Raw genomic sequence first — 27,968 nt, 5'->3', positions numbered from 1 at the left:
TTAATGTGTATTAGTTTAGATCTCTTAGCTTGAAATGAAAAAGGGAAAAACCAAACCTCTAAATTTTTTTTCCTTCTTCCAGTTTTTAGATGTTGTGCAGTTTGTGCACCAGAAGTGCTGGAAAGTGGGTGATATCTTTCATGCTGTGGTACAGTTTTGCAAGCTCCATGAAGAAAGTGAAGGGCCAACTCTGAGTCTCTTTGACTGGCTTCTTGAGCTAGGATAAAAACCTTCTTAAAATATATTGTTTGCATTTTTATTCCATTTTAAGCGGCAGTAATCTGTGAGTGGCCCTGTTTTATTCAAAATCTCAACATAAATAGAGCTGAAAAGTATACATTCTGCTGCTACATCATGACCCTGTTCCAAAGCAGTGCAAAGAAGGGAAGTGAGGAGGGAGCACAGGGCAGAAAGAGAGAAGTGAAGAGCCAATGTAAAATATTACTACATGAAGGACTTTGTAGCTTTGAATGCATTGCTCTTGAAAAGAATAGGATATGCAGTTAAATGTTCTTTTTTTACAAAATCTAAATGAAAGACATTTTCCATAATCTGCCAGCTATGTACTAACTGCTAACTGAAATCCCCGTAACAAAATTCAGTTTTTAAAAAAACTTCATATTTATATGAAGTGCCTAATGATTATATGACAAACAAATACATGTCCTTAAATAAATTCTATATTGTTCTGCTTTCAATCCATTCCCAAGGAGCAAATCAAGGTCTATGCTGACACTGCACTGAAAAGCCTGAAAGTCATTCCACAAATGTGTCCATTCCGCTGAAAGAATTAAGCCCAATAGCTTTTTAAATGAGTTCTTAAAACTCTTGTCCAGTCAGTATAATGCTGCTCTGTTCTTTAGTCTCACTGGGAATGCTAGACAACAGCCTGAATGGCCGTTGTCAGAATATTAGCATTTCCTAGTTTTAACAATGATTAATGTGCTTTATAAAACTATTTCTAATTTCTGAATAAATAATAGAAACATGTACTCTGAGTAAGTTTGCAGTGGGTTCAGTCAGGAAGTAAATAGTCATTTAACTCCCAAAGTAAAATAAATTCAATTAGGCCAACCTGGAAAATAATGGTTTTCCATTATGCCTTAATAGGAAGATTGTACTGATGAAATGTTTCATACTATTAACAGTTTATTTCTAACATCTTTAAGCTAATATATCCTTTTATTGTAAATATTTGAAGTATAGTACATAAGGTTTTTCTTACAGAAAAATTTGCTTGTCAAAAGCTAGTACGTTGCTATTCAGAAAAATAGTTCTCATCCTACTCATTTTTTGTAACAGCTAAAGAATCTGATTTTAATATATACAGTAATCAAGAAAGTACATTAGGTTGCAGTCAAAAAAATCTCCAGCTTACTACCTGATAAATAGCTCCAGTACAACTTGCCAATATCATTGCTAATAGTTTCCATTGTGGCGCTACTATATTGAACATTTATTTCACAAAAAGGGGTGCTTTTCACTACAGAAAATGATTTTTAGAATGTATCCAAAAATAACATTATTTTGCACTATTTTAGAAGCAATTTTTAATTCAGTATAGAGAGCCATAATTACCACAATTTCCCAATCATGCCTGCCCTTTCTTATATACACAGCAAAAATATTGTCAGCATTTCTATCAATTTAAGTGGCTTTATGGAAAATCATCATCCTATAGTACATGAGAAAAGAACTTGGACTAGCACTTTGGTCTACTTTGAAAAAGTATCATTTCCTAAAACGTTTATCAGTACGTGTTTGCATTCAGAAATCAATAATACATCATTAGAGATTGATATAGTGTTGAAATATATTTATTTTTGACCAATGGCAAATTAGTTGTGAATTACACAGATTTTGCAGTGGTAGAATAAATGTTTACAAGCACAAATAATATAACAATGTAACAATGTGATGACATTTCTCTCTGTATATTATATTTTAGTACTGAAGCCTGACTTGAAATAAATTTGTGTTAACAATCTGCCTTTATCTTTCTTAAATCCGATTCTGAATATCCTTTGTATGTGATACAGATGAAATAAAGCATTGTTATACAATTATTTAGTAGGAGAGATAAGTTCTGTACAAATCATTACCAGCAAGATCAGACTACCAGTAAACCTAAAAGCCTATTAAGTAATTGATATTTAGCCCTAATGCAAGGGTCTTCAAACTTGGCAAGTTTAACACTTGTGGACTTCAACTCCCAGAATTCCTGAGCTAACATGACTGAAGGAGGAATTCTGGGAGTTGAAGTCCACAAAACTTAAAGCTGTCAAGTTTGAAGACCCCTGCCCTAATGTAAGATATATGATTAGATTCATATAATCATATATTCTAAGCCTATATCTATGCAAATAATATTTCTCTCACTTCTGATATGTAGAGTTTTTGCTTGCAAATAGATACATTTTAGTAGCAGCTGAATAGTTTCATTTAATTTTTCTATTTTTCATTTAATAGTTTCTATAAACTTTTTGAAGGTATGTACTACAGAAACAAATAAGGTTTCACCTCCCACATCTGGAAAGGTGCTATGTTTTGTAAGGTAGAAAATGGTGGTCCTTTGATATATTAGAGCAGGGGTGTTAAACGGCAGCGTCACGTGACGTATCAAGACTTTTCCCCCCTTCGCTAAACCGGGCAGGAGCGGGGCTACCACATGATGCATCTGGCCCATGGTTTAAAGGTTTCACCTGACATTTTTAGCTTTCTTCATGAAAAGGAAACTATACATAGTGTAGAAGAAAGTTCAGATAAGCCAGCAAGCTGATATTTCCAGAACCATATAACAAAATCTAAAGATTCCCACACATTTACAACTAAGCTTTATGCCAGCATCTGGATATTTTGGAACACAATGATGCTTTGCTGACAGCAACAGTTCTTTAACACTATTCAAAACAGAAAATTAGAAAATCATTTCTAATGCCTAAGAAATGATGAATCATAAATAATAATATCAACAGATTCTGGTTTATACAAGAATTATACAAGAGTTAACATAAACAACATTGCATGAACTTTGGGGCAGGCACTTTCCTGGATAGCCTGCCCGTATAGAAGCCCAAATTAGCAGCAGATCAGATTAGAAGGCTCTGTAAAAGTAACATCAAGTTCTTGAGAAGAAAGACAGTTCACATTAAAAGAGAAGACATGTAGGTTATGCTGTTTCAATACTACTATGACTCTCACAATTGAATGCCAAAATCAGTGTAATCATTTTCATTTCAGCTTAAATCTTTCAGGATGGGACAAACCATAAATATAAACTGCACTTTAAAAAAAATCAAGAAATAGAAGTGTACAATATAAATTCAAAATTAAGTCCCAAATATAAAATATGAATAGAACATTCCAATCAATACTACAATGATATCTACATTATACATATTGAAATGTTTTATTAAATAAAAATTAAACTTTGTAAGGATAAAGTATCTAAATGAATGCAAGAGTAACAACTAATAGTATGATGAAACGTCCTCACTCCAGCTAGCCTATAGATCTTTAGAGAAAAAAGGCATTTCTTATAATTTTCTCAATAACACATTTTTACATAACTAGCCAAGTTAATTCCAGAAAATATTTTTGGTTCATAAAGAATATAAAGGACAGATGCAAAAAGCAGACTTTTAAAAGATTAAAAACACTGAATTAAAATTCTATATAAAAACACTGAATTAAAATTCCTAGAGAAGTGGGTCAGCCTTTGTTTCAATTAGCGCCATATCCTACACGTATTATCTTTGCTTCCTAAAAAATAGAGAAGAATATAACATTAAGTGTTAAAAATTTTTTATAACCATAATGTGTAAACAACAGTCTAAGGGTTTACATGCTGGATCACGAAAGTATTATATTTTATCTCAAGCACTATCCTTGTTTTGTTTGTAATCAGTAATGCTCTTAATCTCAAGTAATTCAACACAGTTATTACTCTTTTTTGAAAATTAATCTTGCTGGCTTTATACCTAAAAAGCCATTGTGCTATTCTTTAATTATAGAAGAAGTCATTATTTTTAGCCCAAATATATTCAATAAAAGCTCTCTGAAAGGATTAAAAAAAAAATCTTTACTTGAAATCTTGGCAACTGTGTATTCTGAGACTATGCTATAGTGATGCACAGACTAATGGTCCAGATCAATATAAAGCAGTTTTATATACTATAGCTTTTTAACGGTAAGCCAAAAAGCAGTCACTCATAAGATACAGCTTCCCACAATTATACTTTCAAGCTTATATTGCTTAGTTTTATATGTAATACAACTGTTAAAAATAAACCATAAAATGAGGCAATTACAATTCTTCGTACATGGATTACAATGTTGAGTAAGCCAGCACTCAACACTTTAATCCATAAATAGGTTACATGATACATCGACTAAGTTATGGCTTAATGTCTGGTCTAATTCAGATCACAGGCAAAAAAAGGCAAATGTGACTGGAATAATATTGCCTTCTCCAAGTCTTCTTTTGTTGCAATGTTTAGCAATATGCAGAAGTAACACTTCAGCTACTTCTGCTTAACCTTTTCATGACAGAAGTGTAAGCAAATATTGAAATCTGAAAGTTGTTTTACTCTCACGTAAGAGATGAGAAATGTAAATACATCAATCCCCTCCAAACCCAACTAATTTAATCCAATATGTATAAAATGTTTCTGGACTAAGAAAAACTGGGAAACTCTTTATGTCACATTGCTTTATTTTTATTCACCACTACCTGATAAAACAATTCAATTGAACTATAACAATTGTATTTCAGACTATGTACTAGTTACCTGTAATAATTATATTCCCTTTGTAATTGAAAGCACAGGAAAATATCTCATCAGTGTGGCCTTCCAATATTTGAATGCATTGTCCTGTCTTGGGCTCCCAAAGGCGAGCTGTCTTATCTGAACTGGCTGTAAGAATACGACTTCCTTGAGGATTGAAACAGATCTTTAAAAAATGATAAAATGATATTTTTAAAAAATAGCTAAGGAAGTAGAATACTTTATTGTAGTTTGTCATCACTTCTACTACTATTTTATGCATGCAGCCAAGTGGGTGGCTTTAAGCTAGTCATGATTAAGTAGATTTAGGTCACTGAAACAGAATGAAGTTTTTCATGGCAAGTCACCAGAAACTGATTCACTGTCTTTCTTCTCAGTATGGTACTTATAATTATTTCGCAAAATTAGAGAAGTAAAAAATGTAGGAAAAAATTATGAACTAATTTAAGATTAATTAAATTGTAGACTTAATTGTGAACTAATGGATTAAAATGTATGTCAGAAAACATCAAACAGTGTTACCTAGATTGTTATAGTTGCATATCAAATTAGCAAGTCAGAGGTTGAAGATTGTTACATGTCACACCCAGTAAGGAGTAAAAATGAAAAGAAGCAGATGTAAGTTCTAGGAAAAATGTGCAATGTTCTGAATTAACAGGATATGTGGAAAGTTATACAGTAAGCAGTTAACAGTAAGCAGTCTGTAGGTGACGTGAGTAGATGAATGAAAATGAGATGAGGCAGTACAAAAAAAAATGTGATCGGCCAGCCAAGTACTACAGATGACATTATTTGCAACATTGCTTTGAACAACCTCTCTTTGTTTTGAATATAAGCATAAGCATAAATCTATTAATGTATACACAACAAGGAAGGAATTTAAAAGCATGATCAATTTGAAAGCATTATTGGAAGACTCAAGAATGATTAAAATTGTAGAGATTGGTAGAAAGGCAGTTAAAGGTTTGTCCAAGTAACTGCTACATTACTTTCTAAATGGATGATGATGATGATGACAACTTTTATACTATCTTTTACCCCACAGGGTGCTCTATCCCAATGAAATGTGCGAATTATTAACTGATGGTGCTTAATTTCTATTGCATTATACCCACGTGACCTGACATTCAAATAACTAGACAATAACAACTTGAGTGCCCTGAGGGCTATTGCCTCCTCCTATAGTTAGAGACACAACTAAGTAAAACTATATTTAGAATACAAAGAAAAAACATTTCTTGGTCATATTCAAATAGAAAAATATTTTATGAAAAATAAACAGAACTGCCAAAATTTGAGCTAGAACAGCAGTATGAAAGTATTTAAAACATTTAAAACATTTTACCTTTGAAATTTCTCCTGTATGCCCTTCAAGTTTTGCCACACATTTTTTTGTTTCTGCATCATATACTCTTGCTGATCCTTTGGTTAAAAAAAAAGAGAAGAAGCTGAATAACTTAATTACATTTTTGCTAAATATTAATAAATTCAAATAAAATTCTGGTATAGATAGAAGTTATACACTTCTATTTATGACTATACTGTTCTAAGCATGTTTATTTGCAAATAGTATCATTCACTCTAGGGGAACTTACTTCTAAGTAACATACATGGTCTAGAGAGTCCCCTAATGCTTTCTAATCATTGAAAGAAACAGGTTGCAATGCAAATAAATAAAAGTATGATTGCTTTAAAAGGTGTGGTTATAAGTGATTTGAAATTTCTGGTGTTCTTTGGATGATTAAATTTATTTCACAAAAGTATGATAAAATATGTACTCAAATGTTATATTCTTATGAGAAATATTCCTTTGAGATGATTAGATAATTCAATAATTGAAAATGACATGAGCATATGAATACCCCTGGACATTAAATATCTATGGAGATTTTCAGTCATCAAGGTCACAGTTGTCCCAAAGGTGCTTTTTCAAGAGGCAACTGGACTTTCATGTTTTTCTTTGAAGACAAGGAATAATGGATGGAAACTGAACAAGGAGAGATTTAACCTGGAAATAAGGAGAAACTTTCTGACAGTGAGAACAATTAACCAATGGAACGGCTTGCCCTCAGAAGTTGTAGGAGCACCATCACTTGAGACTATCAAGAAGGGATTGGATTCCATCCGTCAGAAATGGTGTAAGGATCTCCTGTTTGGGCAGAGAGTTGGATTAGATGATCTCACAAGGTCTCTTCCAACTCTGATTATCTGTTTTCTGTTATAAGACGTTTCATTTCCCATCCAAGAAGCTTTTTCAGCTCTGATAGGACACTGGGGAATGGAAGGATTTATATTCCTAGCAGACAGATGGTAATTTGCACCCTTTTAAAGCAGTGGTTGCCAACTGGTGGGCCATAGCCCACTGGTGGGCTGTGAGAAAATTTTGGTGGGCTGCAGAGAAATCTCATCCCTGGAACACCCCTAAAAAGCAATTAATCGAGGCTGCGCAGAAACACAAGGCTGCACCGCCCACATGGCCCGCAGGAACTCTCCCTACCCACTCACTCCTTACCCAGTAAACTTGCCTGCTAAATTGCTATTTTTCCTTTTCCCAACCATCATCTGTTCTGCTATGCCGGGAGATTTATATTAGCTAGGAAGCAGGAAATGGTTGGATTTCTTGCTTTCTAGCTAGTCTTTTGATCTTTGGCTCAGCACAGCCAAACCTCCCTTACGACTGAAGGTTTACTTGCAAGCAAATTAAGTGCAGACTCACAGCAAGCAAATTTGAGAGACTGAGCTAGCTGATGGCAGATAGATAGATCACTGAATGATTCTGTGAGCAACTCAATCTGCCTGCTTTGCCTGATTTTGGGTAAAAGTTGCTCTTTTTTTAATAAAAAAATCAATATTTACATGCATGGTGTGTTGTGAGTTAATTTTGTGAGTTTGCTTGCAAGCAAATTTTATGTGACAGACTGAGCTAGCCAATGGCAGATAGATAGATCTCTGAATGAATCTGTGATTCTGTGAACAATTCAATCTGCCTGCTTTGCCTGATTTTGGGTAAAAATTGCTCTTTTTTATAAAAAAAAATCAATATTTATATAAATATTAATAATATTTACATACAAGCCATACCCAGCCAGTCACATGACCACCAAGCCACACCCACAAATTAGGCCATGCCCACAGAACCGGTTAGTGGTCCCTGGGATCTAAAATTATGAGTTTGGTGGTCCCTGAGGTCCAAAAGGTTGACGACCCCTGTTTTAGAGAGTCATTGGAGGCTACTTAGACGTTTGTCTGTGTCCTCAGGGTCACCTGAGTAGTGCAAATGGGAGTGGAGCCTTCTTGGAACAGATGAAAGGACTGTGTTGTGGAGCTGTGCTTTCTGCAGGATGTTTTTTGCCCTGTGTCCCTTCACTGTTGAACATAGGTGCAGGCTGTAGGAATGAGTCTGTGTGTTGTCTGTATCTCAAACTTAGCAATTTGCAGACTACAGGGCTATAGGAATCATTTGCACTTCAGTTTGAGAGGAATACCTTCTGACAGAATGTAAAACCATTTTAGTTTTTCAGAACTCCTCTTCACCTACCATCAGCTGAGGCACTTGCAATACGCTGGCCAGTATAATCAAAACAAACATCTAATACTTCATCATCATGGCCTGTTAAGGTTGCCACTCGCTTGCCTGTCAAAGCATTCCAAAGCTGCAATGTGGAGGGAAAGCATTAAACAACACACACAAATAAATTGAGGCAATCAAAAACATTACCTTTTTATGTTATACTGGACTTTCATTGCAAGTATAGCTAGCCTTTAATCTTTTTCTTTAAAAAAACATAGAGCTAGTGTAAAGCCGAGTAAAAATAGTTTCTATGACAATGTAAATTAGACATTTATTGAAATAATTTTTAAGGCAAGATGTTCTGTTACAGAATTGTTTGGGACAGATTTAGTTTGCCAGATTTCAATATGTAGTTGTTTCTTTTCCAACCAGGTTAATATGTAGTGTATCATTCTTGTTGCTGTTCCTATTCGGTTACATATGTTTAGAAATCACTTGGTGTGGTATTTCTAGAATTTAGTCTTTGAACTAAAAGTGTGACAATTATATTACTAAATGGCTGAACAAAAACCTGACCCATAGGCTTCCAGTACTGTATAGTCAATATGATCATGCCTATATCTTTAATATCTATATCCCATATCTTATAATTGAGGCTCTGGCTGAAACCTACCATTCTCCAAAGTTCTAGGACATCTGGCTCATATCTCTGATTGTTTCTATTAGAGTGTAACAGTTTATATGCTTGGATTTACATCTCAGAAATCCAAAGACATAGCCAACTGAATCTTTTTGCTGGATCAAATGTTTTAGGGGAATAAATAAATACACTATTGTACCATGCATGTTTTGTCCATAGATCCAGTGATGATCAGAGTACAATCCCAGTTGAATTGTGCGCTGCTTATTTCTGCACGATGGCCTATTAAAGTATGCATTCTCCTGATGGGAAAGAAAATAAATGTCAAATTAAATGGTAATTTAAATTGATATATATGATTCACAGACTTCCTAGGAAAAAAAGTTAGAAAAATGCTACAGATAGTGCTATTCTTGATATGTTTATTTAATAAGTATCACAAGAAGAAAAAGTTATACCCCCAATAAACATGCACAAAAATGCAACCCTGGTGTTAAAATATGGTGTTTTTTTTCTCTAAAAGCTTACACAGTAAAACCTAATGAGTAGTTTGCATTGTATTTATTTTCTAAATGCATATCAACATTTTACTTTATAAAAATATGGAAAATTAGTTTTAAAATGTACAAGGTTGCGTAGTAAATATACTGTATAAACCAAAGAGACTATAATTTCTCCATTAGGGCCATAACAATTATCTAAAGATCATTACTGTTAGTTTGGCAAAATGATAGCACACTTTCTATCACTTCAGCTTTGGTTGATGCTATGAAAACACTCTATGCCTTACAGGGGAAATGGACCCAGTTGGCTTGTGTTAAGTCTGAATAAGTTACACTTTAAGAGGCAAGCATTTCAATTTTGAACTTTATCAGTTCTTGAATTACATTGCACTTTAGTGATATTCTTTTTATTAAAGAATAACCCTAGAAAGCCTCTTTGGTATAATGGTTAAGGAGCCAAGCAAGACACCAGGAGACTGTGAATTCTAGTCCTGCCTTAGGCATGAAACCAGTTGGGTGACCTTGAACCAATCACTGTCTCCCAGCCCCAAAAAGGAACGGCTAAGTCACTTCTGAAAATCCTTGCCAAGAAAACTGCAAGACATTTCCAGGCAAAATTTGCCAAGAAAACTGCAAGACTTTTCTAGGCAGCTGTTGGGATTCAATTCTGATTCAAAGGCACAAAAAGAAAAAAAAATCCATAACTCCATAGCAAGTATTCTTTTAAGCCCCATGTCCAGGAAGATAATGCAACATATTTGCATAATATAAATAGATAATAATAATAATAATAATAATAATAATAATAATAATAATAATAATAATAATAATAATATAAGAAAATATTTGTAGCTCAGAGCTGAAATGAGGGGGGCCTTGGTGTTCTCTGAGCTTGGCTGTTTTCTTGCAGATGTTTCATTAATTGGTAGCATTATCAGCACTGTTTTCTAAAATCAGAGAATGCAGGGAAACCAAATGGTGGGACAATCAGATCTAGGCTACAAATATACAGGCAACCATGAATATTCTATATCTCTTTACTGCAATCTCATTGAGGCTAGATTTTTGTAGTCCAGATCTTGATACAGCACACGTTCCAAAATAGTCAAGGAGAAAAGAAAGTGTTGGTGGTAAGAATAATATTCTGGATTTGACAATTTACTACTTATAAGGCTGACCAAGTATAATTGACACGTTACCTATATGATTCTTTATACATGTAGTTACTTTCTACAAAGGCTGAAGAATTCTTCTGAGATTTTGGATAGCACTAACCACTGATGGACTTTTCAACACAATATAAAGACATTCTTGCACTACAATTATATATTCACTTTCCAAAAGCTACTTCAAATGTAGAATATGAAAGAATATAAATATTTTAAATAATTCAAATAACTAAAGTTGCATCACACGTTTTCCAAAATGCCTAACTTATGTAACATACCGGCATATTAACTGGTTAATTTTTGCTATGGAGTCTCATAGTGAAATAATATACCTAGTTTTCATCTTTTGGAATTCAAAGTTTTATTTGTTTCAAATATAGAAAACACGTAAGCAAAACATAACAGTGTTATAATATAGATATGAAAGACTTGGGAGTTTATGGAAACATCTGGACATCAACTTGTGCTTGTTAAACTCGCTGACACAAGCTAGAGTCTGCCTTAAAGATTACCAGATAATCCTATATTATTTGGGCAATCTCTGGTTTTCAGTTTATATTTGTCATGCACCTACGTACACTGGAAAAATGGGAAAACAAATAAAACCACAGATCATTGTTTTTACATCATACTATGCCATAATGCATCCAGAAATCCAAATAATAATCTGAAAATATGAAAATCTGTCTTAAAATTAAAAAAAAAAAAAGCTTTTTCATTGACACTACTGCATAATGCATTAAACAAAAATGTATACAGAGCACATTGTGAGTTATATAATCCTAGCCTGTACAAAACAGGATTTCTGTAAAACATAATATAAAAGATATAAAATAGTACCTGCCCGTGCTAACATCCCATACTGCAACTGTATGATCAAAAGAACCTGTGATTATTTTGTCTCCTGTGGTGTTAAACGATAACGCAATTATCTCTGCAGAATGTCCCTATATTTTTATAAAAAAGAAATTTTCATAGAATTATTTATAAGTATATATATATATATATATAGAGAGAGAGAGAGAGAGAGAGAGAGAGTAGTACAAGCATTTTTTCAGACATGAAATGAGGTAAAAGTAAATCAATGTAAAGGAAATTGGTAGTACTGAAACCTGAGTGAAAACATAAGTCACTGGCTTGTTATGACATACTAGAATTCTAGTTCATAAAGCCTAACTGAAGTGTATGCATGGGACAAACGATACAAAAAGCATGGGAAACAGGCAAAATAGGAAGTGGAAGTGGGCTGGGAAAATTTGGTTTAAGATAGGTTATGGACCTCATTTGGTGAATCAGATTATCTCTAATTAACATGAATAATTCTAAAAAGGAATAGGCAATTGCTACCAAATACAAGCAGATGGAAGATATGTAGTGGGCCATTAGAACAAAAGTGGTAGAAATGACTTACAAAATGACTTGGACCCCTTGCCTGCTTTCCCATTGACTTTGCTCAAAAAGCTGGCAGGGAAGGTTGCAAATGCCAATCATGTGACCACAGTTCTTTGAGATATTATAATCACAAGCTGGGTGCCTGAGTGCCCAGATTTTAATCACATATCTGCAGGGTGCTACAATGGCCAAAACTTCATGGACCAATTTTTCAGTGCTGCTTTAACTTTCTTTCAATAAGTTTTATTTCATTGAAAACATAAGAAAGCATACTATGACTGCTAGAACTATAAGTAATTGCAACCCACTGTTAATCTGACTACTTCTTCTCCATTCTGTATGTCCCATAGTCTAGCCGTAGTATCCATGCTTCCTGTTGCAACTAGTGTGCTTTGAAGATTAAATGACAAGCAAACCTGTAAGATAAAAGAGAGAAAGCAGATCTTTTTAGAAATCCTTAGCTTTCCTAACTTCCTTGCTGTCAGGCAGGTGATAGCACAACAGAATGCAATTCCTGCTGATCCATGCCTTATTGGTTGCACAGGATTGTAAATAGTAACAAGAATATGGATCTGAGCCTAAAAATTCTTAGCTATCCAGTTTTGGAAGGCTTGAGTCTGAGCTTGTTCCTCTCCAACCAGATCTGCCCAGCCTCTAGAGGGTATAGCTTCCTGCTCCTGCCAACACAAACTAGAACTGGCCAGGAGAAAGGAGAACCATTATAACACAGTGACTCCAACTCTCAAATCCTGCAGTCAGTCCAAAACAATAGCATGCTCAACAGTACCAAAACCCACTGAAAGGTGAATGAGCACAAGGATGGATACATCACCCCATCTCAGGTCGACCAAAGGTCACAAGTAATGCAGTCTCCATACTGAAACTCAGCATGAAACCTAACTAAAATGGATGCAGGTAATCACTTCATTAAGTATTCTCAGGAACTGCAGTCCAATCACCTTTTATCATTACTAGAAACCTATAATGCCTATAATGATTGAAAAGTACTGTGTTAAAGACGAAGGAATTATTTCTCTTCTCAAAGAAGCTGATATCAGAGAATGGATGCTTCACTTCCTGGACAGTTAAAATAATCCAGGAAGAGGCCAGATCTAATAAAGAAGTGACCGAACTTCGAAGTGTCCTGGAAACCTTATCAGGAGTCACTTATGCTAGATAGAGTCTATACAAATGTATATTCTCTATCTACTTTGTTCTTTTCAAATTTCTGGGAGGAAATTAAATCATGAAATACCCTGCAAACTGTAGTTCTGTTGTTTACAATGAGTAGCTGAATTCTAAAATCTAGAATTCTAAAAAGAAAATAACTGCTAAATGAGTTTTTCTTAACAAATGAAGGCACATAAAGAACATATATACAGTATTTACAACCCAGAAGAATATATCTAATGAAGTAGACTGTGATCCATGAAAGCTTACATGACAATCAATTCCACAAGATGCTTAATTATTTTTATTACTTCCCTGGAATTAGGAAAAGTTTTACTGGTTGGCATAAGATTGCAACTAATCCAAAAATACAAATATATTCTTAATTTATCCCTAGCTAACAAATGTATAAAATCTATTTCAGAGTATTTATGAGAAAACAACATACATTAATATTAATTACTGATCTAATTTTGGTGAGATGTAGTGAATATAATCACTTCTCATGTTATGACCGTTGTGACCATTCACAAATATAAGTGGTGACAAAAGATTCATTTTCTGACCAATGCTTGGAACCAAATTCCAAGTGCCTATCAACAAAAGTCTTCCCTGATAAAGTTCTGGTCAGTTTCAGGAAGTAGCAGTAACCAATGCAGGTTTCTAATCAAGTAATTAAAGTCTTGAGCTTGTTAATTTATGGCACTTAGGGATATGCTGTTCTGCAGAGAGAAGCAGCTCAAGAGGAAATAGCTTGTTTAAGCAATCTCTCCACTCTGCAAAGGATCAAAAATGGGAGGAGATGGGAATTCATCTGAATGACATGGCAGTAACCAATGATCTTTGCAATCTCTCTTTCCCTCTTTCTCTCTCTCTGTCATATGTTAACTGAACAATGATTTTGCTTAAAAACAAAATTGCTGGAATGGATTGAAGTCACTAAATGACAAGCGGGTGTATACAACAATGATTGAAGAGGTTTGTAAGAATTGAAATTGCTTCCTGTTAGAAAAGGAAATGTTCAAGTCTAAAATGTGTTGCATTCTAACTTACAACTTTCTGAGCTTGAAGCAAGTCATGTCACATTCGGAACACATGCAATGGGATTGGAACAACTCATTTTAAAGTCAAGCTGTTTTACTCATTTCTGTTCTCTATATACAGTTGTTAAGTGCAACCAAAACTCTTGTACTTACAATTTCTGCAGTATGTCCTCTAAAAGTATAATAGCATTTTCCTGTGTCTACACTCCATAATTTGCAGGTCTTATCAAATGATCCAGTAGCAATCTTGTCACTAAATAAATAGAAAAATGTTATTGTTTTAATTATTAACTCCAAATATTTGTTGATTTAACTTATATAGTGCCAAATCCTGTAAGACCCCAAGCAACTAACAGCATTGCATCAAACAGAAGAGGAAACCAAAATAAAATTCAATGCAGATAATTAAAACTGGGATATAAAAACAAGCCTTTCAACATAAGTTTGCAACATAACTTAGATTTGAAGACATATATGACATGTATATTTAGGATTTTGAAAAGTTACATACCCATAAGGATTATTGAAAGCAATTGCATACACCACATTTCTGTGGCCTTCCAGAGAACGTAACTCTTCTCCTGTTGCCGTATCCCACAGTTTGCATGTTCGGTCATAACTTCCAGTGATAAAGCTACAACAAACAAGTCTATTTTATGTTTTCAGACCCAATTGTTCTCATCCACAAATTAACCCACTTCTGACTGAATTCAATGGCTATTAATCATTCTCATATTTTTTCTTTAAGTAATGGCAAAGATCATAACAAATCTAAACATTTATAACTCCAGGTTTGTTGAGAAGATTGCATGGCCTCTATTGATGTTGTAACAATAAGTCTGAGCCCAGTAAGTCTAAGTATGGATATTTCAAAACTCCTTTCCCAGAAGCCCTCTGAGTTTACATACTCTGGCTTATCTTCTTGCCTTAGTATACAAAATTTGCTGTTACTGTTACCTATCTTCAAGAGACATGTTGTTAACTGGCATATGAAGTACATAGACATCTCAAAGCCTAGACACGCAACTGACAAATACAGAGAAGGAGAAAATAATGAAAAAAATAAACACAATATATAGCTCTATCTCCTAGGACAGTGGTTGCCAACCGGTGGGCCATGGCTCACCGGTGGGCTGTGAGAAAATTTTGGTGGGCCGCAGAGAAATCTCACCCACAGAGCACCCCCACAGAGCAATTAATTCAGGCTGCACAGAAACACAAGGCTGCGCTGCCCACATGGCCCGTGAGAACCCTCCCCACCCACTCACTCCTTACCCAGTAAACTTGCCTGCTAAACTGCTATTTTTCCTTTTTCCGACCATTATCTGTTTTGCTGTGCCGGGAGATTTAGATTAGCTAGGAAGCAGGAAATGGTTGGATTTCTTGCATTCTAGCTAGTCTTTTGATCTTCGGCTCTGCTTTTAAGTACAGCCGAACCTCCCTTAGGACTGAAGGTTTGCTTGCAAGCAAATTAAGTGCAGACTCACAGTGCAAGCAAATTTGAGAGACTGAGCTAGCCGATGGCAGATAGATAGATCACTGAATGATTCTGTGAGCAACTAAATCTGTCTGCTTTGCCTGATTTTTGGAAAAAGTTGTTCTTTTTTAATAAAAAAATCAATATTTACATACATGGTGTGTTGTGAGTTAATTTTGTGAGTTTGCTTGCAACCAAATTTTATGTGACAGACTGAGCTAGCTGATGGCAGATAGATAGATCTCTGAATGAATCTGTGATTCTGTGAGCAACTCAATCTGCCTGCCTGCTTTGCCTAATTTTGGGTAAAAGTTGTTCTTTTTTTATAAAAAAATCAATATTTATATAAATATTTATAATATTTACATACAAGCCATGCCCAGCCAGTCACATGACCACCAAGCCACACCCACAAATTAGGCCACAGCCACAGAACCAGTTAGTGGTCCCTGTTTTAGTTAGTTTACTTTTATTGTCATTGTACCTCGTACAATGAAATCAAACACCATCTTCAGTGCACATCATGACCATGACCATGAAAATAAACACACACATCCTTCACCCTTCACACATTGAACCGGAAACCCCTGACACCGCACCAACAACACAACACTAGAATTCAAAAAAAAAACTACTGCCCTGGGATAGAAGCTGTTTTTCAGCCTATTTGTCCTTGTTTTATTATTCTGTACCATCTGCCAGATGTTAATAGTTCAAAAAAAGGGTTCCCAGGATGAGATGGATCTTTGAGAATGTTTTGAAGTGTCTTAAGGCAGTGGGAGCTATAGAGCTCTTCCAAAGAGGGGAGAGGGCAACTAATGATTTTCTGGGCAATGACATTAACCCTCTAGAGTGCTTTCCTATCTGCCACTGTGCAATTGGCAAACCATACAGAGGTGCAGTATGTTAAAGTGCTTTCTATGGTGCAAAGGTAGAAGCTCACCAGCAGTTTCTCATTCAGTTGTTGTTTTCTGAGAAGCCTCAGGTAGTATAATCTCTGCTGGGCCCTTTTGACTGAAATGTGGGCACCCCAGGTCAGGTCCTCTTTTAGGGTAACACCCAGAAACTTAAAACTGGCCACTTGCTCCACTCGGTCTCCATTGATAAGCAAGGGCTGGATGTCTGGTCTGTTCCTTCTATCATCCACTATAAGCTCCTTAGTCTTATTGGTGTTGAGGACCAAGTTGTTGTCTCCACACCACGAAAGCAACTGGTCCACCTCATCTTGGTAGGCAGACTCATCCCCCCCGGACATAAGTCCCACCGCTGTTGTATAATCTGAAAATTTAGCAATAGTATTACTAACCTGAGTGGGAATGCAGTAATGCACATAAAGAGTATAGAGTAAGGTACTCAACACACAACCCTGTGGTGTACCAGTGTTAAGAATAAGGACTGAAGAGGTATGATTACCTAATCTGACCCTCTGTGAGTGGCCAGACAGGAAATCCATAATCCAAAGGCAGATTGAATTAGAAAGCCCAGGGTCCAGAAGTTTAGACACTAGTCTATGTGGAAGAATTGTGTTAAACGCAGAACTAAAATCAACAAAAACCATCCTCACATAGCTCCCCCACTGTTCTAGATGAGTCAGAGCAGTGTGAAGAGTGATAGCTATAGTGTCCTCTGTAGTCTATTTTTTCTGTATGCAAACTGGTGTTTATCAAATGTATGCGGAAGATCAGAAATGATGTGCCGGCAGACCAATTTCTCAAAGCACTTAATGATGATAGGAGTGAGTGCCACTGGTCTGTAATCGTTGAGGTTATTGATAGGGAACTTCTTTGGCAGCGGAACAATGGTGGAAGCCTTCAAACAAGATGGAATAATGGACTGGGATCTAAAATTGAAATGGAATCTAAAATTATGAGTTTGGTGGCCCCTGAGGTCCAAAAGGTTGGTGACCCCTGTCCTAGGATGATAGCAAGAGATGTGTGACTAGGAAGATCAGTCCTTTTACTCTAGAGAAAGATCACTCTTAGGTCAGGGGTGGGCAAACTATGGCCTGCGAGCCACATCCAGCCCGTTGGTCTTTTTAATCCGGCCCGCCGAAGATTGGTACAGAATTAAGGTTTGATGTGAATGATTGAATGATTGCATTCATTCGATTTTGACTTGTAATGACAGGCATTTCGACACCAGGTGGAGCATTAGGCGCAGTGACTTGATTTTGCGGAGATTTTGCAGTTTTTTATATGTATCGTATCTTGTGCTGACCCGGCCCGTCTGTCAAATTTTAAAAGTCAATGAGGCCCCCGAGCCAAAAAGTTTGCCCACCCCTGTCTTAGGTGTTAAATAAAATTTATTTATTAAAAATGGAAAAAGGATAATGTAAAACTTCTTTTTGCTTCCTTTTAGGAATCACATATAAAACAATCAGTACTGAAGAACAACATACAATGCTTCTAAAAATCACTCATAGCATCACAAATTTTTCACATAAGACTTGAGAAGGAAAATTAGGATTATAGACAGATACAACACAATCCTAAATTTAGAGAAATTTTGTTCTGTCAAGTTCTAAGACACATTAACAGCACTCAATTTACTGAGCATGTACATCTATTTCCTCCTTTTTTTCTGGGAGTTTTGACTTGGATTTTTTTGTCAAAACCATCACGTTTTTCTTCAGAATAGGGAGAGGCTAGGAAGCATGTCCTACTGTGACACACTCACAACTTACTAGTTATGAAATATTACTAGTAAGCAATTGAAAAATGTCAAGGGCTTTTGTGTATCTTTGTATTTTTGAATTGTTGAATAATGATACAATCTTATATATGTCTAGTAGGACGTCCTAAAGAAATAATTATTTTCAGCTCAATAGCTTTGCAATCTAAAACCTGGATTTGGGTGGCAATTTGCTATTACATAAATATTAATAAAACATTCACCACAGCATAAGTGAATTGCAAAAAGAATAAATTCAGCATTGGGACATGCTTTTCAAATATTAACATTAATGGTTTTAAATATCATCTCAGTGAATGACATTTTTAAAATGGTACATTTGTGTTACATTATTAATTAGCAGCATTTCAAGGAATGGATAGGAAAAACAGAATACTGGCTAAGAAAAAGAAAAAAAGTTGTATCCTATGTTTATTCAATGTCATTTTGCTATCTATTTTGTCTAAAACATCTTAACTGAGGGGTTTTGCTATTGCTGTAGTTTTGGTCTTTCATACCCTACTGACTTCAATCAACTTTCTTTAGTTAAAACAATAGCATGGGAAAACATGGATTGTTAAATGTACCAAATCCAATTTAAATTTAGGCATACTATTCCATTTAGATTACTTACTTTTAATTTAACTACATATCCAAACTTACCAAGAACCAGATTTGTTAAAGGCAACGTTGGTAAGTGGCAATATATGTGCTCGAAGTACCTGAAATTACAAAAAACAGCAGTGACATTTCTTTATATTTATGTACATTTCGCCTTCATAAATCCAGTTCCATAAATATATATTTTGAATTATGTAACTTGTTTCAAACAAAATTAAATGTTTTACTGATTTAAGTGCTTATTGATTTCAATGGCAGTCATTTAAGTATATACTTCACTTGAATTAAATGAGGACTTGGCTACGTTATGCTTAATTAAGTTAAATCACTATGCCATAACAGCATGCTCTAACAACACTCAAATGTCAATCAAGTTATGCTACAGCAGCTTGCTACTAAGCTCAGCATGCGTACACACACACACACATACACACACACACACAATCACCCAGGAAACAGCTAAGACACTGCCATTTCATACCCATCTCGTGTCTCCATTAAGAGGTGTTACTGACAGTTACAAGGTGATATGAAGTGAAAATAGAAAACTAGTCTTATTTACACTTCTCTGTTCTTGACAAATTAGTGTCCAATGAATATATTTGCACGTCATTCCTTACTGAACTGTGGGGAGGGATAGCCCCTATTTTTATCAATATGGAGGACATCTTTTGGAGCAGAACTTTTATTTTATTTCATTTAACTACATTCTGTATCTTGCTTTCATGGGACAAAATGCATATAAGTGACCTAGGGGTTGGGGTTTTTTAAAAAATAAATAAAAGTTAAATTTGGATAATTGTTTTTCTGCTGCCAGATCGACTGTTGAAAGATCATGTCACTTATAATAATGTTATCTTCACTGCCTGGTTTTGAATTATCTTATCAAAAGAAAAGGCCCTGAAAGAATAAAGGCAATGTTCAAAGCTCTCTGAAAAAAATGTTTAAAAATTGTTCAAAAGTTAAATTAAGTTAAAAGAATGAAAAGTTAGGATATGATTAACAGAACATGAAAGAGTCAAGCATTGTTACCCCTCATTGAACAAACAAAATCTAAGGAAAGTTTTTGAAAAACTTTGTATCCAATGTGGAAAGCTAGCATCACCCCTCTCCTAGAAGAATGAAATATTTTAGGAAATATTTAAAAAGCAGAATATTGTACCTCCCTAGATGAGAAAAGGAGAAACATACTCTTGGAAAGCAGCCCCCACCTTTGTTAATAATCCCAGAAAGACTGGGCCATCTTATCTACATGACAAAAGGCTGGGCCAGCTTATCCACAAAACAAAAGACATTCAGGACATAATAGGATTAGCTCTCTCACTCAAGACCAGGACAAAGCCATTAAGACATAATAGGAATTGCCCAACACCCTTTCAGAACACAACCTTCTTCATTACATCATCACCCAGCAAGATTCAACCAAGCCTGGGACTCAAGACAACCTACAAAGTTAAACCCTGCCTGGCCCCACGGGAGTCTGACAACCAATCAGAATATATACCCTTGCCACAATTACCGGAAGCAAAATTCAAAGCCCAAGAGAGGGTATAAATCTCTCCCTCTCTCACCCATGTGCTCAATTGCCCAGGACCTCAAACTATGTGGTCCTGTCCACCATTAAACCATCTTTCCAAATAGTGTCCGTGTTTCCAGTGTCTTTCTCCCCACTTGGGACTGAACCCTGATGGACATTACTTCCAACACCAACTTATTCCACCTGATTTTTTTTAACCAATGAGAGAACCATGGTTCCTCAAACAGCTATTAATGCTTTTCTACAAACATCAATTTAGCCAAGTATATATTTCATACTAGGGTATATATCTGTGAGAGAATCAGCAAGGGAAAAAAACCTTTTTAAGTCATAGCAGCCTAGTATTGTTAATGTTACATTGTAAAATAAGACTTAAAATTATATTTTTGCATCCCATTTAAGAACAGGCATGACCATCAACTAGGATTCTAGACAGAACAAAATCTTCCTGAATGAAAAATAGGCCTGCTTTATACTCATATTTAAAATATGAAAATATTCATATTTTTGGCAATTAAATGTAGAACACACCTAAGCCCTACCCTTAATTGATGATCTGCAGATTTTTTTTGTATTGCACTGGCGATAATGATAAAGGTTTCCCCCCCTGAAATTTACAATTTAGATGAATAATCCAATAATCGATTTTTCTATTCAACTGCCTGAAATATCTTATTCTAGTACAAATAGTATACAGGAATTGTTTTTATGCATCTTTCCTTTGCATATACTCTGTAATCATAACTTAGCACAAATATACTTTTATATACTGTAGTAATTTTTAACTCAGTATTCTTAAAGTACATTTGTTTTACCTACATTTCTTGCTGACAACAGATGCCAACAATTTGCATTGATTAGTGCCATATATATCATGGCAGAGTCCAGTCGCAGCATTTTACGGTAATTCATAGCATTTTAAGATAAAAGAAATCTAAGGACATTTATATAAGAAATATCATATATACATATACATATATATACACATACACACACACACACACACACACACACACATATATGAAATATCTCTAGTACACATTCGATTCCAGTTGTTAATGCTTTATGGATCATAATACATCACTCACCCATTTAACCACTTAGTTTAACATAGCAAAGATATGAACAGCAGGCACTACAACTTTTTTTCAATTACATTGTCTCCCACTTCAAATCTTCCTTTGGGTTGAGGTGTCTTGAAAGCACATGCCCTTCAGAGACTACTGTGGCTGGAATCCACTATCAGTCCATTTAGAATAGCTCAACACTGCCATCTAGCTTTGTCAATGAGATATTGCAATTTCAGAAAAGGACAGAAATAGACCATTTATAAAATAGAAATGCCCTTAAATCTTTGATATATTTATTATTATTATTCCACCCTTTGAAAATATTTGGTCAACAAAAGGTAGAGAACATGTTTAATATTCCTGCTTGCTATTTTCCCCCACAACAATAACCTTGTGAGGTATGTTTGGGATGAGAGACTGACCCAATGTCACCTAATTGGCTTTCATTCCTAAGGGAGCCTAGGAACTCAGTCTCCTAGTTTTTAGGTTGGCATCTTAACTGCTACATCACACTGGCACTCTATATAGTTTGCTTAGTTTTCAGTTTTACAAGAAAACAGAAATAATTCATCATTGTCTTTTTTCATGATTTTCCATAAAATTTAATCATGGGATTTTATAATCTTGGGATTTTAAGGTGATTTCCTATTGAAATATTAAGCAGGACTGTTTTTAAAAAATTGCCTAGATGTTGTCATCTTACCCAATAACTTAGCCTTCTAAATTATTTCATTGTTTAATAAATCTACTCATGTTAATTGCCTTGAATAGCCAAGGGTCTAGGGCGGGGGTTTCAAACTGGTGGCCCATGGGCTGGATGCGTCACACACAGGCCATGCCCACCCCAACTCCATGAATAGGAAAAATGTCATGAAACATCACGTAACAGCAATGATATGATGCGGTGAGTTTAACACCCTTGGTTTAGGTCTTTAACTTCTAAAAAAGCCCAATGTATTGTAATCATCTTTCTTCACCTTAATGCAGGAATACATTTTTTCCAGTCATACAGTGTTTGACTGACATAACAGAGACACATTTCAGTGTGCAATAAGTGAGACCGGGACAATAGCTAATTTTCTTTCCCTTTTTGTTTACATATAATGAAAATGAAAAACAACTGACAAATTTATTCTGAAATTATTTGTTTTCTTTTATCACATTAAAAAAATTCATAGTAACATAAGGCATGGTGGAGATATCATTGGCCAGGGATCTGCTATGGGATCGGCTACATGCCTTCTCTGCTATGGTGCCCACCTTATGAACTTCCTTTTCTCCAAAATTACATTGACCCTCACCCCTTTTGACATTCCTTAAAGTCCTCAATACCTGGTTATGTGACCAGGCCTGGAGCTCCCATGGAACTGGAGACTTGGCTAGATGGTTCCACTGTTGAAGGGGAGACTTCTTATTCACCCTCCATTTTAATCATATTTTGGGTTTTTAAAGATATTATTAGGATTTTTCAAATTTGTAGTCATTGTTTTATATTTTTCATCTATTGCTGTGCACCACCCAAAGTTGCATCAGTGGCTAAATAGATTAGACAGAAAGAGACAGATAGACAGACAGACAGAGAGAGACAAAGACAGAAAGACAATCTTTTGGAGGCATCTGTTGGCCATGGCCAAGGCTTTCCAGCCTCAGACTATTTCCCTATGGCTTAGCGGATCACAGTACTATAGCTGAAATTTTGATATATATATTTTTGGAGTGAAAATGAAAGAATCAAAGATTACATACCTATATTGATATTGATATCCACCCACAAAAAATAGAAAATAAAGCATCAAGTAAGATTTGCAGTGAAGTGTTGCAATGCAGCTTAACTTTTTAAGTAGAGTGCTGATGTTCGCTTCTCCATTTTATTTTGTTTCCTTATATTGGTACTCACAAACAGAAAGATAGGAAACAATATTTCAAAATATAAAGATTCTTTATTGCATGACTAAAAAAAATACCTCATGACTCTTACCTTAAAAAGATAGAACTTGTGGTCCACTTGTCCTAGCTTCTCTTGTAATCGTAGAATTAAATGTACAACCTGGTCTTTCCGTGACTGTGTGATGAGAGGCTCTGCTTTTCTAATATCTTCTACTAAGGCTTCTACATCAGTTCTAAAGTACATTTTAAAACACAGTTTTCATCTTCTGACAAACAAACATTTAATAATTATCAACATCCATCATGCCAGTGTTGGTTTCTCTGGAATGATGGAAGCTGCAGTAAATAATTTAAAAATTGAAGTCACCTGAAGAATTATATGGTAACACCCAGATAATAATCACAAATTTGAAGTTGAGTAAGACATGCTTATTTAACATATAGAATATTTCAGTAGTTTACAAAATATAAATATAAAAGTTGTTATATGAATTATGTATAGTTGCAATATTTTATAGCATTCACTCAACTGTTTAGCAATCTGATCAGTGAGACATTATTTCTAAATTTAAATAATGTGTCAGACTCCACATATGATAATATGATGGTGGTAGTGAAGAATTCTATAGTGCAGTCTTAAAAATTAGTCTTTAGGATTTAAAAAAAAAATACTGCAGAAATCTCCCTTCCTACCATCTACCATTCTTTCATATAAAATTAAATCCTTCTCGCTGGTTTATACATCTCAGCTATTAAAGCTGTTGCAGTGTTTAAATCTTTCTTAGGACCATAGATAATTATAATATTTTATATGTATGCAGCTTAAGTATATGAACTGCTAAATTATAACAATCACATTTTCAATAATTGCTCTAACCTTTTAAACCCAATTGTTTGGAACACAGTCTTCTCTAATACAATAATTGTCTGTACACTAACAAAGAACAAGACTCATTTAGTTCAACTAAGACTTTTCTAAAAGCTTTACTGAATTAAATCCAAGATTTCGCAGTGAGGTTGTTGAAAACAAATAGTGCTTTATATATATTATTCTCCTACAGATTGAGTTTTAAGCCTCAAAGAGAAGATGTTTCTTGCAGTGGTAGCTCCTAGTACAGGAACTCATTGACAAGAGGTGATTCAGTTCCTTTCATGACAATCTATCTCTAAAGCAGGACTGTCAAACTCGCGGCCTGCAGGCCAGATGCATCACACACTGGCCACGGCCACATCCAATTTAGCGAAGGGAAAAATAGTTGCAATACATCATGTGATGCCATCATAATGAGTTTGACACCCCTGCTCGAGAAGAACATTTTTTTCAGATATGTTTGTGGCTTCATAAACTGGCAACATGTAAATTTAAGAAATGAAATATTGAACTTGTTGGAACTTACTTCTGAGTAAACATGCAGAGGATTGGCATATAGCAACTTTTCCCAGAATAAATACAAAATTTGAGTTTTCTCATTAGTAGCTTTTCTATTTTTGATCAATTCATTTGAAATTACACTAATTGTAAAAACTGTCTTCTTAAATATAGATGAATTTTGAAATCAGTTTTTCAAGTAAGGATTTAATTACTTCCATGGCATAATGTTTTAATTTACACTAAAATGTATTTGATCTTCCTCCAGTGTGTTCATTTGTTTCTTTTCTATCCCTACCATTATAAAATAAAGATAATCTTTGGTATAGCACTTCTCAGGATGTGTCATAGGAATTAAAATTTTTACATTCTATTGATTTTTTTTAATTCAACCACTTTGAAAATACTCTCAAAACTTTTGAAATGTTAAATGTACAATACCACTAAGAACCTATACAGTTAATGAATGGTATGTGTACACAGTGGGTCTCACATATGATGGATAAGTTTCTCACTGAGAAATAAAGTCTGTGTAAATAAAATGGTTCTGCCAGATATCATCTGAATCATGGTAAACCATGAGAATAAAAAATCCTGATAAGGGAAGTAGGGTTTGCTCCACAGTGCTGGATGTTTCAAGCAAAGACTGGACAGTCATTTTCTAGGAATGGTTAATTGGAATTCCTGCAGAACTGTTGGACTCAGTGTCTTAAATAGTCCTTTCCAATTCTGTGATATTATGAGATTAAAGGCACAAAAATATTCATAAAGAAACTTACAGCTATATGCCAAGTATGCCAAAAGAGACAGGATTAGGCATTCATGTCTCTGTCTTAAATAAACAAACCTAGATTAACATTACAAATATGATTTAAAGGTATCATTTTTTGGGTTCACCATATCTGTGGGCATTATTTAAATTGTTTAGTGCCAATATATAGTCCTAGTGTTATAATAAAATGTAATACTCACGCGGTATTGAGATCTAGTAAATCTATGGATTTGGTTTTCAGTTCTCCACTTTGAATATATTCTAAAATAATACCTTTGAAGAAGCATAACAATACAATTATGAATTCCATGTTGAGATAGTTTCTAACCATAAGCACTACAGAAACAGGTCTTTCTTTTGATAAAAACTTACTGTTTTCAAGTAGCATTTCTACTGCTGTTTGTGTCCTACTGCAGGGCATAAACCAGGACCCCAAAACCTGCAACTAGTTGAATATATCCAATAATTGCATAAACTTAGTTTCCTCAAGGTACAATTTCCCTCCCTATTGCCACTTACACTCCATTTCTGAAACATAAGTGAGAAGGATTTTGTAAATGGGTGATTATCAAGAATTATTAAAATTCTACTGTTTTATGCACATACAGTAATAAATAGGCTGGGCAGCAGTTTCAATTCAGTCTTGAAACAATTTTTTGGAGCATGAAGAAGCACAGATATAATACTTATCTAAAATGCTGTAAAGCAATCATAAGCAATTCCAAGAAAGGCATAACTGCTTTAAGGTCTTTGTGGGCAAGTGCTACATCTGTACTTCTCCCTATCTGGAAGCATGTTTTGTAAATAAATACCTCTGGTGTATTATATAGCCCTTCTAGCTGTATTCCTTGCTGACAATATTTAAAGTCTTAGCCTTGACTACAATCCACCTAGTATTGCAGAAATTGTACTTTATCAGAAAAAAGTTCTAAAGTTTAAATACTAGGAAAATGGAGATTTCCTTCAACATATAGCAAATATTATCTTTATGATTATTAGTTTGACTTTTAAAACTATACTACAATATTTGCATGAAACTACATTTACGGCAAGAGCATGGTTCAGATTTGACCTTTGGACTTCCCAACATAAAATTTATATTCTCAATCAATTAAAATGGCACTGTTTGAAATATTTGTTAGTACATATGAAATATTTAAATGGCTATAAATTATCTACCATTTAACGCATCATAAAACTTTTAAAAATAAATTTAACGGATAAATAAATAAATTTGCATTCTGCTGATCCAGCAGGAACCAGGCTGGCTAATCCCTAAGATTCCATTCTTATCCATAAAGCAGAGGACACTAAGAACAACAACAGAAAGGGCAGAATTTACATTTTGGAATTCTATGCCAGAAGAAGTGAGGTTAACAGATTCTCAAGAACCTGTTTATAATTTGACAAATATCTTATCTAGGAAGATACTTGTTTCACACAGAGTGTAAATTGTAGTTTATTTCAGCTGCTACTTCAACTATCTTTTCATATTTCCCTTTGGCAGTGTTTCTTTTTTCTTTTTTGTAGTAATGTAAACTGCCCTAACTACTGCGTAAGTCCTAATATAGCAAAATAATAGTTTTCATTAAAATAAATAATGTATAATTTTTCCCTGTTGTGAGTCCACAATTCCCACAAACTGATATTTAATTTCCAGAGCAGGTAGTATCAAACAAATACTTTGAAATGGGCGAGAATTGCTCTTCCCACTAATTATTATTTAAGATGTAGGGAAAAGGCCTACTTTAGTTTTCAGGATGTTGATGCTGATGATTGGCTGTGTCTGCAACTCCCTGCACAGCTCCCTACCTTGCTTGTTTTTGCACCTAAACAAAACTGCGACTAAGAGTACGTCCCACCGAAAACTAAATAGTTAATAACTTCAACCGCACAATAAAGTCAGCTGCAGTGAAACTTTGCCCTCCATTCGCTCCTTGCCTTTTCTCTGGGTCTTTCCTCCTGCACTTCCACCATCCCTGCCTCGCCGTTCCGCCTTCGCTTTCCACGTTACCCCCTTCCCTCCTGCCGGTCTCCCCACAGCCTCCGTTTGCCCGCACCCACAAGGCTTTGCCGCTTTCCCCATCATCGCCGCCCTTCCCCGCAGGGTTTTCTTCCCACAGGAGTTTGCCTCCGCAACTGACTCTCTCCCTCCCAATTCTGCCGCTGAACCTTTCCGCACCCGGCGGGTAATATCGGAGCAAGAACCGCTTCAGCTTCATCTCGTCCCCGGCCGCCGAAAACTTAGAGCCGGAGTCGTTGTCATAGAAACCAGACAAACCGACGCTCAACTGCACTGCGCAGGCGTAGTTGGGTACGAACAGAAAAGGAGGGGCTTGGTATTCGCCCT

At 35.2% G+C, this 27,968-nt stretch overlaps 2 protein-coding genes across 5 annotated transcripts in view; one reads left to right on the top strand and one right to left on the bottom strand.

The window, feature by feature from the left end:
• Positions 1-1,987, top strand: part of SPHKAP (SPHK1 interactor, AKAP domain containing) — a 68,733-nt gene extending 66,746 nt beyond the window's left edge. For all 4 annotated transcript variants that reach the window (XM_087933260.1, XM_087933259.1, XM_087933258.1 and 1 more), the window contains one exon: positions 83-1,987. In XM_087933260.1, coding sequence (XP_087789386.1) covers positions 83-226 — 144 coding nt within the window. In that variant the 3' untranslated portion in view covers positions 227-1,987. The remainder of the gene's footprint in view (positions 1-82) is intronic.
• Positions 1,802-27,916, bottom strand: DAW1 (dynein assembly factor with WD repeats 1). The gene is made up of 13 exons (XM_026701130.2): positions 27,801-27,916; positions 25,819-25,891; positions 23,569-23,710; positions 19,026-19,084; positions 14,727-14,849; positions 14,369-14,468; positions 12,311-12,418; positions 11,451-11,557; positions 9,138-9,240; positions 8,326-8,440; positions 6,133-6,209; positions 4,791-4,953; positions 1,802-3,762 (listed from the first exon to the last, which is right to left on the bottom strand). The coding sequence occupies exons 1-13, from the start codon at positions 27,838-27,840 to the stop codon at positions 3,728-3,730; spliced, it is 1,245 nt and encodes a 414-aa protein (XP_026556915.1). The 5' UTR covers positions 27,841-27,916; the 3' UTR covers positions 1,802-3,727.
• Positions 27,917-27,968: the final 52 nt, after the last annotated feature.

This window comes from Pseudonaja textilis, chromosome 4 (genome assembly GCF_049901715.1).
Source record: "Pseudonaja textilis isolate UNSWEBS1 chromosome 4, rPseTex1.2, whole genome shotgun sequence".
Taxonomy (NCBI): Eukaryota; Metazoa; Chordata; class Lepidosauria; order Squamata; family Elapidae; genus Pseudonaja; species Pseudonaja textilis.
The sequence above is the reverse complement of the archived record's forward strand: the minus strand, read 5'-3'. Positions and strand labels throughout refer to the sequence as shown.